The 15,669-nt window shown below is 37.7% G+C and overlaps 2 protein-coding genes across 3 annotated transcripts; one reads left to right on the top strand and one right to left on the bottom strand.

Moving 5' to 3' along the window:
- Window positions 1-3,189: 3,189 nt before the first annotated feature.
- crebl2 (cAMP responsive element binding protein-like 2) lies at window positions 3,190-6,453 on the top strand. The gene is made up of 3 exons (XM_027024254.2): window positions 3,190-3,482; window positions 4,077-4,274; window positions 4,443-6,453. Exons 1-3 carry the CDS (start codon window positions 3,468-3,470, stop codon window positions 4,602-4,604), a joined length of 375 nt encoding a protein of 124 aa, XP_026880055.1. The 5' UTR covers window positions 3,190-3,467; the 3' UTR covers window positions 4,605-6,453.
- A 524-nt stretch (window positions 6,454-6,977) lies between these two features.
- On the bottom strand, window positions 6,978-12,747 carry gpr19 (G protein-coupled receptor 19). 2 transcript variants are annotated; one of them, XM_027024265.2, is made up of 2 exons: window positions 12,467-12,747; window positions 6,978-8,990 (listed from the first exon to the last, which is right to left on the bottom strand). In XM_027024265.2, the coding sequence occupies exon 2, from the start codon at window positions 8,964-8,966 to the stop codon at window positions 7,695-7,697; it is 1,272 nt and encodes a 423-aa protein (XP_026880066.1). In that variant the 5' UTR covers window positions 8,967-8,990; window positions 12,467-12,747; the 3' UTR covers window positions 6,978-7,694. The 2 variants fall into 2 exon arrangements, with proteins under 2 accessions (XP_026880066.1, XP_026880067.1); XM_027024266.2 differs by having other exon boundaries at window positions 12,472-12,747.
- Window positions 12,748-15,669: the final 2,922 nt, after the last annotated feature.

Genomic DNA, 15,669 nt, shown 5'->3' with positions numbered 1-15,669 from the left:
AGAGCTATAAACACATTACACAGTACTATAGCGCTATATTGGATCCCAGTCAGTTTCAGAATAAATTTTTTTTTAAGATACTTAAATACAAATCACTAAATGGGATAGCTTCTACTCACATTACCAACATGGTGGAGAAATACAGTCCTATTAGACACCTCATATCAGTGGCGTCCGATCTATTAACAGTCCATAAAATAAGAACTAAAACAGCCTTTGGCCATTACACTGCAGTCAGTTGGAAAAAAAACTTTCTGAAGTGGTGAGATGTGTACACACTAACATTTTCTAAACAAGACTGAAAACATCTCTGTTCTCCTGTGCATTTCAGACCAGTTAAGCTAAGTGTATTGCACAGCTTTTTGACAGGTATGATTTTATGCACTTTGTGTCTTTTATTAATCATTATTTATTAATGTTATATTTTCTTAATACGGGTTTTTTTAATTTACAATTTTAATTATTTAAATTAACATTATTTAATCTTATTATATTATTTATATTTATTTTTTATATTTAAATCATGTATCCTTTGTTTATTGTATTTGTCATCTTTTAATTCTAATTATTTTATATATAATTATCTAATTTGTTTTTATTTTATCAGCTATATTTAATTTTATTTAAATAAATTGTTTTATGAAACCATTACATTTTTTAAAATTATTATTTTTGCAAAAACCTTCCTGCAGGAATCTTGAGATGTAATAAGATTTATTATTTTTGGTTTTTATATCTATGCAAAGCACTTTGAATTGCCTCTGTGTATGAAAACTGCTTTACAAATAAACTTGCTTGGCATTGCAGCCAAGAGGTATCAAAGGGCTAAAAGCACGCCTCATGTTGAGTTGTGTTTCATGTCTGTTGTGGCACACAGGATTTGGTATTGGAAAATGTGTTCTTTAAAGAAAATAAGTACCCCCTAAAGCAAACTTTACTCCTATTTATGACCCATCAGCTGAGCTTTAAATGTTTCTCACTTCATCAATCCACTTTGACATATTTAAGGCTACACATGGTCGAATTACATATTCTCTCCCAGTACAGTTGTCTAACGTCACTACACTATAATAAATATTCTAAATCACAGTTATATCCTTTGGATTTCAGTTTTTTTATTCTCAGCACTGAGTACATGATTTTGAAAGTAACCCTTTTGGTGTATAGAAACACAGTTACAAATGAAAAAAACACACCATTCAAAGAAAATAGCACTTTGATACTGACAATTCTTGACAATATTTGTTTTTATAAATTTTATTCCTCTAAGACCAACCTTCAGATGTTAATGTTGATCAAATAGCAATACATACGATGCTGTGTAAAAAGGCTTCAGAGCAAGGGATTAGACAGAATGGGTTTTCATGATGAACCAATTATTGTGCATAGTTAACCAAACTGAAAAGCCAAATCTCTACTTGCATAGACATAGGGATCTAATAGTGCATATTAGCTAATACATGTGCTCAGTGTGTGGATGTTAGGCTATGAAATAGAAAATTGGGAAATAACTTGTATTTTATCTTAACAAGAAAATAATAATAAACTATAGTATGCCTATATTATAAACTATAGAATAGGCTATAGAATAGGCTATGCCAATCCTACATTTTAACTTTAAATGAGTGCCCCATAGGATAGAGCAAGTTTCTAGTAACACTAAGGTTTAATTTCCAGGCAGCACACATACTAACAGATATTTATGTCGCTCTGGAAAACAGCATGCTGCCAAATCCAAAATTTATATGCTTAGCAGACCTGTTCATCTTAGGAAAACCTGTGGAATCTATTGAAAGTCAAATAGGCCCTGGTTACACTTGTCATTATAACATGTGGTGTCTATGCTGTCTGAGTGGTGTCTATGTCATCTGTGCGGTGTCTATGTTGTCTGTGTGTTGTCTGTTTTGACTGTGTAGTGTCTGTGTTATCTGTGTGGTGACTGTGTGGTGTCTATGTTGTCTGTTGTCTGTGTGGTGTCTGTATGATGTCTGTGTTGTTGCTGTGGTGTCTATGCTTTCTTTGTGGTGTCTGTGTGGTGTCTGTTTTGCCTGTGTTGCCTATATAGTCAGCTAGCTACACTTTTAAAAGGCAGTATCCCCTTTTATAATTAGGATGTGGTCAGAATGTTGTTCTGATCACAGTTGTGGGTATTGTGGTGTAATTACATTAGAATTAAATGTAATGCAGGAAACCAGATACAAATTTAATAATTATTTTTCAGGACACCACAGGAAATGCTGAAAAGCCACCTATGAAGATTAGTATAGCCACAAAATTGTCAACAAACCTTGCAGTTTTTTTTGTAATTGACATTTTATTGTATTTTAGTACATAAGTATGTAACAATAAAACAGGGAGACTTTGACAATGTAAACATATACTTAACACATAACACAGAGAAGAGTTCTTCTTAAAGAAGAAAGGTAAAATATACATATGAGTAGAGGGACCAGGTGAACAAGCATATATGTAAACCAAGAATTTGTCTGATGGTGCATGAACTGATTTCCATTGTTGGATGAGCAGTCTCCTATCCAATATGACAACAGTCTAGACACATTCAGGATAGACAGGGAATTGTGCCTTTCAGAGTAAATGGGTCCCCCAACAAAAATAAACAATGTAAAAAACAATTCTCTAAATACAATTATTGGACTTGGGTTACCGGACCCTCAGCAGAACACTTTCAGGGATCACTTTTGGAGTTAATCCTATATTTCTGTAATAGCACTGAGTAGTAGTGATGCTTCATATTCCCTACCATAGCGTGAGATTGTCTAATAAAAGAAGGGGCCCCTACCAGATATTTTTAACACGGGTTTTCTTTCTATTTCACGTGTTTCAACTGTACCCGTTAAGCAAATTTTAATATTTTCCTTCTCTGTCTGGAACGCTCTACATGGCGAAGAAAAAACTGCATATTCTGTGTAGGCCTACTTTGTATCTGCGTCATACTAGACTAATTTAGCCAAAAAAGAAAATATTTGCGGGGGAATTAGATCTGATCAGTGTATCAGTGTAAACTTGTATCTAACGTCTTAGCTAGTTTCGCTGTGTGCAGAATCAGCTTTCTCACTCACGAAATTCAAATGTAATATTTATAGTTCAGCTAGCTCTCCCTTTCAGACCGCACCAGACCTCACTCAAACCCCCAACATGCATTGCGCACAGAAGGCGTTTCCTGTTGATGAAAAATAAGAAGTCTAGCTAGGTGGAAGCGATGCTAAAAACATTCTGTCCTGGGGTTCCTGCATAAGCGTTTTGCTGCAGACATTTAAGCTATATAAGATATATAAAATAGTAACTTGTTGATACTGTTTACATACTGTCTAGAGAAAAAATATAGAAGGCTACCTAGGTGTGTAGCTGAGGAAGTAAATTTGGTGATAGGTTAGCTAACAAGCTAGTTAGCTAGCTAGCTAACCTAGCGTAGCTAACTGTAGTTTCTCTAGCGTGGGTTATCCAAAATGGATGAGAACAAGGTAAGCTAAATGAAGTTACCTGACATTTGTGGCTGTTGGGTTAGTAATATGTAACTAACAGTTGTATGTTGTAGTTTGTATTCTCGGTATTAATTAGATTGAAACGGCTTGTAAGAAGGACGTTTGACCACTGGTGGTGTTGCCGAATATATAAAGTTGGCTAGCCAGCTAGGTTACTAGAAGTTTATTGAACACCATTCATTTGCTTGATGTATGAAAGAATTTTTACCAATCTAAAGGCTCATTGACTAGGTAACTACCTAACTAGCTAGTTTAGCAAAAGAAATAAGACTGCTAATTTAATTAGGTGGCCAATTTGGTTAGCTAGCATTAGGTGGTTAAGCTTACGATATGTATTAGCTAACATGATAGCTAGCTAGCTAGAGATGTTTAAAGTGAGCTATCTAGCAATGCTATTTATTGACGATTCTAAGTAGCTAGCTAAAACATTTAGGTAGCTAGGTTACAAAACATTTTTATGGACAAAGACATTGGTGTCATGAATAAGTTACATTTTTGTTACTTAACTATGGCTTTTAATTTTAATTATTTTATATTTATTTTACTGTTAAAACACGTCCTAATCCTGAACAGATGGTTGGTGGAAAAGTCAAGAAACCGGGGAAACGTGGTCGTAAACCTGCCAAGATTGATCTAAAGGCAAAGCTAGAACGGAGCAGACAGAGTGCCAGAGAATGTCGGGCCAGGAAGAAACTGCGCTACCAGTACCTGGAGGAATTGGTCTCCAGCAAGGAGAGAGCTATCTGTGCCCTGAGAGAGGAGTTAGAAATGGTGGGGCTCTCATAACGCGTTTTTAATATTCATTAACTCCAGTGTTTTTTTTTTATTCTGTACACTGTGACGCTTTAGTCCCATGCATCATAACTGATCACCGATTTTCAAATGTGTGAACTGTGACATTATGCTGTAGTAATTTTTTGGGTTGTTTTTATCCACTAGTACAAGCAGTGGTGTATTGCCATGGACCAAGGAAAAATTCCCTCAGAAATCAAGGCCCTTTTAACTGGAGATGATCAGAAAACCCCCCAAAGCACCAGCACCAAAACACCGAAAAATGGCAAGTACAACTCAACTGGGATCAGCCAGAGCAAGTCATCTTAAGTCAGATGTTTATTAAATGTTTTGACATGCTCTCCATATAATGTAAATGGCAAGAGACTGAATTATTCCTTTAGAGCTGAAGTATGAAAAAACTCTGATGTTACTGTCTCATGGTAAACATTGGTTCACATAATTTCTATGGTCTTTGGAGAAAAAAGCAGTACAGAACACTAACTCACCTAATAAGAAAGTACACAGTATTGTATTGCAATGTCCATCCTTTGGGCTCATGCAGACCTTGAGGAATTTTCTTTTATTTCCACCAATTATTTCAGATTTAGAACAAATGGAAGGTTTTCGGTGCGTTTAGGTGAAGAAACTGATCTGAAATTAAGTGTGTTGAGTTAAATATTCTTCGGGAGTACAAATAAGATGTTATGAAAGACCATGAACACATGGCTACAAACGTGCAATAAATCACAAATGTCATAATCCCTCCAAAGACCAATAAGTCAAACAACTTGGGCGCTGACAAAATCAGTTAGCGCTGCTTAAAGCACTTTAAAGAACTTCGAGGATTTGCAGACCATTGGTTAAAGTCCCAAATGTCCACCCCACCACCTTTCTCAAAGGGTTGATGCAAAAATAAAGGGTTGGAATCAATTTTTGTATGTGTGTATTCCATAACTTAACCATAATGCACTTTGATGACACCCTCCCCCCAAAAAAATACTTTAAATTGTGTAGAGGTGCAGTTGATATTTGTGATGAGAAGTGGCCCAGCTTTCCTAGGTCAAATCTAATTATAGTATCACTATGATCCTTTTGTGATTTTGTCAGAGTCCTCCATCTCCTGAGAGTAAAAGCAAGGTACAGTATTCTATACTGAACCATTCAGTTTTTTGTTTTTTTTTTGTTTTTGTTTGTTTGGTTTTTTTTGTTTTTTTGCTTCTTCAGAACATCTTTTGTGAATTAAAACTTTGCATTAAGTCCTGTGTTATGCTTTTTAAAAATATTTTGTTTGATTTCTCATGAAAGCCTTAATGATGGTAAACAAGGATAGATCATATTGAATTTGTTTAATTATTAAACCAACTAAAAGCATACAAAATGAACAAAATCACTATATTTTTCAGTGACACTGCACTGAAATAAATTGTGTGTAATTGGTGTAATCCAAGTTTGTTAATTCTCCAGCAAATTAATTCAGTTTGTGAAACACAAAACTGTAGTCATGCCACATTAAATGTTATAAGATATTTGTTAGCATATTGTTTTTAGAAGCATAGATTGAGTATCAGTGTATCAAACATTCATATACAAACTGCACAAACTAATAAAATGTCTGAAGAACAGCTGCAGAATATAATGGCTGGATTAATCACTTGTTGTCAAAATACACAGAGCATGTTTTTAAATGTTTGTTTCCAGTTTCTTGCCTGTTTCCAAGGATGTGACTTTATTTAGCATAAAAATTGTATATTTTTATATTTATAAAATGTAGAGATCTATTGAAGGATGCTGAAATTATTTGTTTATGAAACAAAAATACCATATATGTGCAATTACTTTGTTACTATAAAGCTATATGTCTAATACCTCACTTGTCAATGTATTTAGTTTTTCTTCTTTTTATTTTTATTGTTGTCAGTGATTATGTAACTAATATACTCTTTGGTTAAAACCCTCAACATATTTTGATTCAACATTTATATTCTGACCATTTGTTGGTCCCAGACATGACCTTTATGTAGGTTATATTAAATGTTTGTTTTAGCCAGTCTTGAATTACACTAAGGGGTATACATGCACACACACATTCTTTCCCAAAGAGCACTTGTTTTAGATCAATTAAAATATTTATTATATTTTCCATCTATATTACATGATTAAATGCTTCAGTACTTGACTCAATAATATGCCTATGAAATATTTCCAAATCATATAGAGAGAGAGCATTCTGTGAATTTATATTTTAATGTTATGTCTCTTTTCATGATGAGAAGACATTTAAAACTGAAATGTTTGTTTAGCAATGCTTGAGTGTCTTTTGTGCACCGTTAAATTTCAGATTCTATTCTGTTCTGTTCTGACTCACAACGAACCTGGGCAACATCAGGCTGCCAAACAGCATGAACAGTTTAAGATGGAAATTTCACACAAGTACAAAAGTACAGAAAGATAATGTTAGAATATTAGAATTGCAGTGGCTTTTATTATTCTTTGGTGGTAATTTTATAAATGTTACTAAAAGCTGAAGTAAGACTAAAGTGATTCAAAACTGCTGTTTTTAGACATCTTTATGAGACTGGTTTTTAGTTTTAAATATAATGTTTGGCTTTGATTAAATTGGCTCTTATAGCTGTTGAACACCCTTAAATCAGAATTAAATTTGGTTTAATTGAAGGTCTAAAGAAAAAGTAATACTTCATATACAACCAAATTCTTTATTCATTGCTCACCACTTTTAAAATCAAAGGCTTGCGAACACAGTTATGGACATATGCAGGTATAAGATATAGAAAGCAACACTCCATGGTATTAAGTGAAATTATCACAGCAGCATCAGAGAATGGCCCAGCCATGTTGGAGTAGAAGCAATTGACATTCCTCAACTCTTATTTGACCTATCACCATAAGATAGTCACTGTGGTTCTTACAGACCAACCATAGGATTAGAACAAATCTAGACTGCATGTATATGACTAGACTTTGCCTCTCAGCCCATTTCTATTCCACAAAATAACATCCAACTTCTTGGTTTGGTTTTGTCTTATGAGACGTATATGATCACAAGAAATTACAAGCAATTAAGTTTTTTTTAACATACTACAGACAAACAACACAAATGCATTAGCTCTGGTAGAAAGCTGGCTGCCATGAGCTGCTGTAAGTTAAAATGACTGGACACATGAGCAAGTTTTTAGACAAACATTTTCTACTGTCATTTCCTTCTTGTTTGATTCAGTCTGAATAACCGCAACACATAGAACTGTAGAACATTTGCACTTGTCGATGCTAGGCTTGTTTCACAATGTCACAAATGCGAACCTGAGTTAGCACCGTGTATTTTTTTACATCTTGAGTTTTGACTCTGCTAGCATAACTCTTAAAATGTCACCCCTGATGGTCACTATTTAGCGTGACAGTTCATACAAATGTGTTTGGTGGGTTCACACTTATAGGCCACGCCAATTTTTTCTCTTTTGCTTCTCGGTCAAACGTGTCATAAACAGAGTCTTTAATGAGAGTCTTCGCTGGGACAGGCAAATCAACCACACCCACATAGTTTTTTTTGGCCATTCGTGAACTGGCGGTGATGGTGTATGCATTGCTTCGATAGCACTTCATCGACGACATGCAGAAGGTCTCTCTCATGCCTCGCCTGAAGTTGGCATTGTACACTGAGTAAAGTGTGGGTTTCGATGCTGTAGAGCTAAAAGACATCCAGGCAATTGCAATGAAGAACAGCACCCCCTGTCTTCCAGGGCCAGTGGCCTCACGAGGATGCCATAGTTGGGCAACGTAGAAGGGTATCCAGGTGAGGAGGAAGACAGTGTTGAGCATGAGAAACATCTTGATGGTTTTCACTTTAGTCCTGGGTACAATGTTCATGGTTCTGCGCACCATGCGTCCGTCGGCACTGATCCTCCAGATATAGCGCACCACTCTCTGGTAAAAGGACAGGATGAGGAGCGATGGTGCCAGAAACCCGAACAGCAGGTGGACCGCTGAATAGGCCAGGCCGTCCCAGGAGTCTGGAAGGAAGAACTCGCAGTGCCTCTCCACTATTGCCGACGAGGAGCCGTAGAAAAAGAGACATGGCGAGATGAAGGCTGCATCAAAAAGCCAGGAGGCCAGGATCATGCGCTTGGCCTTTTCCCGAGACACTTTAAAACTCAGGGGGTAGACAATTGTGTAAAAACGGTCCACGCAGATGGAGAGAAGCACGTACACCTGCACTCCAGGGCACAAGTGCTGGACATAACGCACTGCCTTGCAGGCCGCTGCACTCAAAGGCCAATGTCCTGAAGATACCTGGAGCAGGATGAATGGCGCACAGCCCAGACTCAGCAGCAGGTCAGCACACGCCATAGACACCACAAAGTAGTTTGTGGTGGACTGGGTTCTGCGGCTGCGGTGGATGACCAGGCACACCAGGGCATTGCCCAGGACAGAGACCAGCCAGAGCAAGCCAAAGATCAGCCCGAGAACTGTCACTTCTGCTGGGGTGAGTTCGTAGGAGGCTCGGGTGCTGTTTGGATGAGAGGAGAGGGAGGAGTCCAGATTGCAGGCAGCTGTTGGAGAGCCTGTCAGGAGAGCTGAGGAGTTGTCCCTCTCTGAATTGTTCTGCATCAGGTATGAGAGGAGTGTTGAGTGCAGGGAGGGTTTTACAGCATCCACTGGCAAAGCATACACCATTTCTGTAGCTGTGTCAGTTCAAACCTGTAATACACCAAATAGCAGACCATCATGAATAAAAGTGTCTCCCCTGGAACACAAAGCAAGGTTTATTTATAGTTTGTATAAACTATAGTGCTAGGGCTAGAAAGTATATTGTGAACATACTATTTTGTCTTTGTATGCTACATATTTTCTCTCCATCTCTACTGTATTATATATACACGTAGTATATGTACAGTGCAGGCAGTCCACAAGTACTTTGACACTGACCCAGTTTCATTGTTTTGCCTTGGTACTCCAGCACAGTGAATTTTAAATGAAGTGACTAATGTCAGCTGCTTTAATTCAAAATTGTTCATGTCTATATTGAAGTGAACCATATTGAAAGTATAGCCCTTCAGGAACAGAGAGAAATGACCAAAGTTATTGGACAAATTACCATGATCATAAATAAAATGTCATGATTATTACTGTGTTACAGTGTCTTGGTAGTCTATGACTACCAGACCTTTTGTATCACCAGACACGGGAAATCTGCCTTAGTGACACTCTGCCAGGCCTACAGTGCAGCCTGTTTCATTCCTGTCCTGTTTTTCTGATCTTTTTGCCTTTAGTCATGTTTTCAGTAGGGGAGTGAAATGCTCAGTATAGGCAATTAATTTGGCCAGTCAAAGACATTGCACATTTTAGCATAAAAACATTGTAGTTGCTTTAGCAGTTTCAGGTAACAGTCAACAGTCCTTTTGCATTGTGAAACACCATCTGGTGTTTTTGAGGCATATTGAGCTAACAGGACTGCTTACCATTCCTAGAGTGAATTTTTGACCTGCTGAACAACTGAAATTAGTTTTTTTCAAAATATTTTTTCAAAGTTTTTTTCATCTGCTACTATGGCTTACCCTTGCTAAGATCATCTGTCTTGATTTATTGATTCTGGTTTTCATTCTGCTTTACTGCCATTGAAACGTCTCTGGTCCTCATGTTGAGAGACCACAGCAACAGGCTACAAATGCAAATGTCACAAACAACTGTGCAGCTGATTACTATTGGCCCCCTAAATTGGAAGGCTATGTATCTGTAATTCCCACACTTTTCACTTAATAAAGACTGATTAAAGCTAACATTCTGCACTATAAACTCAGGGTCATTTAATTTCAAAATGCAATATGCTAGAATACACAGTGTAACAACTACCATTAAGTACACAGTCATTTAAAAATGTATATATATATATATATATATATATATATATATATATATATATATATCTGAAGAAAATTCCAGAAAAGGGGCATTTCGGACAGAGGGCCCTCGTCAGCTGTGCAAGCAAAGAGCTTCTGAATTAGTAGCAGGAGGAACCATGGGGTTCTAAAATTCCAAGAGTGTAGATCAGTTCTTAGAGTTTCCTAATTTCATTGCTGCCATAGCAACAATCGACAATGCAAACAGAGTGTTTAAAAGAATGTCCATTAGTATTAATTTAATGAATTTATGAAATTATGAAGTATATTGTAGTCATTGCTGCAATTTTGAATATATATATATATATGTGTGTGTGTGTGTGTGTGTGTGTGTGTGTGTGTGTGTGTGTGTGTGTGTGTAAACTTCCTAAATGTCAAAATGTTGTGTTCATAAGGACTGAGGCTGTAGAAGTCCAATTTTCCTTTAAAGGGTAAAAAAATACGTTTCCATGGCAATACAATCCTGGTTACATCCAGTATGCAGAGCTGTACAACATTAGCCTTTTGTGTCTGCAGGATAATACATTCTCCAGCAATTGTTACACTCCCACTGAGGTTTTGTGCTACAAATAGGTAGCGGTGCAGGTGCAATCAGGATGATGTTCGTGGACATTTTGGCTAGTTAAGATTTTCCTGTCTCAACTGACTGCTGCATCTACTCATCTGGGCAGCTGGGAAATAGGAGTGACAGGAGAAATTGTTTAATGAAGTCGTACTCAAATGCTCCAGTAATGACTGCTGGAAGAGGGCAGCCCATGCCTGCTTTTGTGAATGTAATAAGGTGAAGGGCACGGTGTCAGCACAATTAACTGGTGAACTGTGGTTGAGCCATTTAGTCTTCTACATGGCAGCTCTCTGTGTTCCAAATACAACTGAAAAAGCTGCAGTGAAATGAATAGAAGTTTTTCCATTGTTCAAAAATAGATATCCGTTTTGGATGTGCAGAAACAAAATATAAAGGAGAAATGATTGGAAGGCATTCGCGTGTCTCAAAAATATTCTAAAAGCACCAAAACTGTTCCTATTTGGGGGATTTTTTAAAAGAAAGTGGGATAGATAGATAGATAGATAGATAGATAGATAGATAGATAGATAGATAGATAGATAGATAGATAGATAGATAGATAGATAGATAGATAGATAGATAGATAGATAGATAGATAGATAGATAGATAGATAGATAGATAATCTTATTTTTACGTATACGTAGAATACGTATGTTGTCTATAAATATTTTAAGTATGCTATTTATGTTGTACTTAAGGCTCTGAACACAGTTCAAGTAATGTTTTCAAGTAGCGACATGAACTGCCTAAAAAGTCACGACATCTATTCACTTAACTCGTTAAACAGAGCAACTACTCTGAAATAAATCAGTATTTGGTAGGCTGTCGTATGGCCTTATGTACGAACAATATTCCCAACCTTACCCACAGAGACCTTACCCTCAGAGAATGTAAGTGAAAGACCGGCGTCAAGAGAATATGGTTATTTCTCTGTGGGCCTTGCGTGTGCATTCGTGTTCCACATACATGGATGTGCTTATCTCAATGTCGTGTTTACACTAGTGGCCTCTTTTCTCCATTCCCCTGACAACCTCCTTCAGGTCTCCCAGCACCTCGCGTATTAGCAGCTCTTAAACGAGCTCGATGCGGCAGGCCACTGTTGGGAAGCACTGTTCCTATGCACTGTCGTTCTACTTTTGGCAGCTGTTGTTTATGTCTTTTTAAGGAGAAACTAGAAAGCACTGTTGATCAGTCGCTACGATATATAACGCCACAACGGGGATCTGACAAAATGTAGTGGATCATACTGTAACAATGACTTGGTGCAGGTTCTGTCATGCCTAAGGTTAATGCTGCCTACAAATTAGATATATCCCATAATCATTCTCAACTGAGTATCATTCATGCAAACGTCACCTGATTTAATGTTTATTTATTTATTTATTCCATTGAGAATATGTTGCCTATTTAGTCAAAAAGGCATCATCATCGATAAGATCAATTATATTACTTTTGTTAAACTGATGGAAGAAAGCACACATTTAACATAATGCGATTTAAGAAACCAGTACCATAATCAGCTAAGTGATGTACACGTACGGATTTACTTACATAATGCTCATACATTAGACCCTGTTTGTCATTAGTCTGATTGTCCTCAAGCTGTCAACAAGATGCCACGCACGTAGCAAAAATAATCGACTGTTTTCCTAATGCATTCTACAAATTCTACTTTTAACACATATAAAGGAATAATATTGGAGGTACATACCTCACCTTGTTGAAAAAGCTTTATTGTTCGCCTTACACATTATTGAAAGGGCCCTCGTTCCGACCATGTTTTCTCTTCTTTTCCCAACTTGCACCATCCTTTCTAAATCTTGCTTGTACGATTGTCGATTATATGGATGTGCAAAATTGATCAATGTGATTTTTGGGCAGAGATATTGTCACGTGACGACGAGAGCTTGCGCTTCCTCTTCCAAGAACTCGCAATCTGTATTTAATCGAAGAAGGCGTCGTTCAGGACCCTCGACAACGTTTCATACGACGCGCTACTCAGGGCGCTCCCATTCCTCTATGAGACAGAGCGGCGGGGGCAGCGCTTAGAGAGTTTCTAAAGTCAGAATTGATTAATGAAATAAGTACGCAGTTCCTCACAATTTAGTCCTGAAATCTGCGTTTGTGTATTCTGTATACAACCTTATAAATAAAGGAGGCATGCACATTTAATTTTAGTAACAATGACATAGGGTAGATGTGTCTGAATTTCCTAATAAACAGGATTGCATACCTTAGATAACTTAAAACCCGAAAACTGCAGTACAAAGCGAATGTTCTGTTATTTGCGAAGTAGCTGCGGTTGTAAAAAGATAAAGACATGATTATGAAATTGAATGGGATATACAGCTGTATGAAAACCCCGGCTCCATTCTGCATCCTTCACTCACAGCGGCATGAAAATGCAATAACCGGCAATTGCCTACACGGAAGAAAAATGCACTGAAGTCATAATATATTTATCTATATTATCACTGACAGTATTGCAATGGTAGGGTTGGAAAGCTTCTCTGACCAACTGGCATATCTTGAGAGCTCTGAGAATTGTCGTCAACAGAAAGAATCAGTGCCAGATAAGTGATCCTATCAAACCTGCGTGACTTCATGCGCAAAAACTAAAAGGCTACATATTAGATAACAGTTGAACTCGCTAGTTTGTCTGAGGACAAGATGTGTTGATCTGTTCTACACCCCTAGACCCTGGTCACATTGCAAGAGACGGATGCGTTTACACGTGGATAACATTGGATTAAATGCGTATTAGACTTAAGACCCCGTTTACACCTGGTCGTTTTATATGTCTTGAATATCATGATTATATCCGGACAGAGATTACCCACATAAATATGCGGTTGTTAACGCACCCAAGACACATTTAAATCATATTTGCTCAAACCGCTTCTGGATGGTTCTTTAACCAGATGTTGTGGTAGTGTTTTGCGTCCGTCTCTCCAAACCGTACCGTATTCAACAGCCAAGCCCCGCCCTATAACGTACGTTCCAACGCACGTGATCTATGACCGCGGGGAAGCGAATCATGAAGAACACACGCGGTTGGTCCTAAATGCTTATTAGCCATTTGGACTGACACTGCTGTGTAGAAAAAAAACTACAAAAAACCCTGCAGAAATAGATCGATATTGGAAGAAATATTGAGCTGATTTTGTGCAAATTACGCGCCACATTGACTAACCGTAGACCCTTTTCGCTGCCATGTGTAAATGCACGTGGTTAAAATCTTATCAGGTGCATTCCGCATGCAATTTAATGAACCTTTCAGGTGTGGTGTACTTGGTGTGAGCGACTGGATTTAAATCTGTCTTAGGTGCATTTACCCTTGTATTTCTATGCGGATATTTTGTATCCAGATGGTCAAGATGCATAAAATTACAGACGTAAACAGGGTCCTACTTAAAGAGAATTTTCCTGTAGCGAAGGCAGAGGGCAGCAACACCTGGCTTTGAAGCTGGTGCCGTCTAGGTTATTAATCTTCGTGAGTGACAGCTTCCATCACACTACTATCTCCTTCAGGGTTGACGGTTTCTGTCAAACTAACCTCTCCTTTATGGAGCACACTCCATGTGTCTCTGATGCATCTATCTTTTATTCAAGGTTACACCAATGATCTTCATCAGGGGTTCATATTTCCTCCCAATACGGGATTCTTTTAACCATGCTTACACCCCCGATGGCTTCACAATACTATCTCACTTTTAATACCATTTGTAGCAAAGCCAGTGTCCACAGTTGGCTTCAAACCTGTGTTTTACAGGTGAGCCAAAGTGAGAGAAAAGTTAGCACTTTAGTCCTGATGTTGAAGAAAGCACTTCTCCTCTTGGCGTCTTTATCATAAAACTGAACACTGTCCATTCCCAGCAACGAAGAGGTGAATTCTTTATATGATATGACGGCCTTGCAACTGGTGTCCTTTTCATGGGAGTCAGTTAAAATGAATGCACATCAGTGCTTCAAAACATTTAATCAACAGATTTTTTAGAGGATTTAGAATCTTACATCTTACAATATTTATAGTCCAGATCATTCAGATCCCACTTCATACATCCCTGAAGTAACCAAATCTGTGGGGGCTTTAGTCATAGACGCCCTCTAGTGTACAAATTTACCATCGTTTCCGAAAACGACCAAAGTTATTCTTGGCTACCATTCTCAGTATGTTAAACGTAACACACAATAATAATCCTGGGTGTATAATTTGTGACAAGAGATGGGGGGGGGGGGGGGGGGGGTGTGTGTGTGTGAAAATGAGTTTACAAATAAAAGAGACAAAATTCCTTGTTGAGTATAAAATTCCACTACTAACTTATAAAGCTCTAACTGATAATTCCCTAGAATAATTATGTGAACATGCCTACTGGGATCTGCCAAGCCTGCTTCAATAACAATGTGCAGATCCTACGGTAGTGCCTAGAATAAAAAAAAACACAGCAGGAGATCATTTTCCTACACAATCCCCTAGCTACGGAACATAGTTCCTGTCAGTGTTTAGGCCTTAGACAAAGTCTCAGTCTTTAAGCTTAGTGAAGTGTAGGTCTGGACATTCATAAACTTGATTCTTCCACCATGCCGCTCTCACACACTGGTTGCATCCCTTGAATTTTTGTCATGCTGTTTAAGTATCTGCATGCAGCTGTGTGAACAATCAACCTGCTTTTAGTGCCAGTTTCACCTTCAGACTGATATTCTTACTTACAGTAACCTGTACATGTTCAGCGGTCCATAGTTCTTCTCTTTGCCAAGTTTTTATTATTGGCCACTGTCTTATATTGACTCTTTCCTCTGCATGTTTAATCTTCATTGTGTAATCTTTCTGTTATAATCTCATTACCCAAAGCAGAACGGCTTCCATATTTAAATCTGAATCCTCTAAATATTAATTCTCATACCTTCTCAGGG

Source organism: Electrophorus electricus, chromosome 2 (genome assembly GCF_013358815.1).
Source record: "Electrophorus electricus isolate fEleEle1 chromosome 2, fEleEle1.pri, whole genome shotgun sequence".
NCBI classification, from domain to species: Eukaryota; Metazoa; Chordata; class Actinopteri; order Gymnotiformes; family Gymnotidae; genus Electrophorus; species Electrophorus electricus.
Note: the sequence above shows the minus strand (reverse complement) of the source record. Positions and strands in the feature narration are given on the sequence as shown.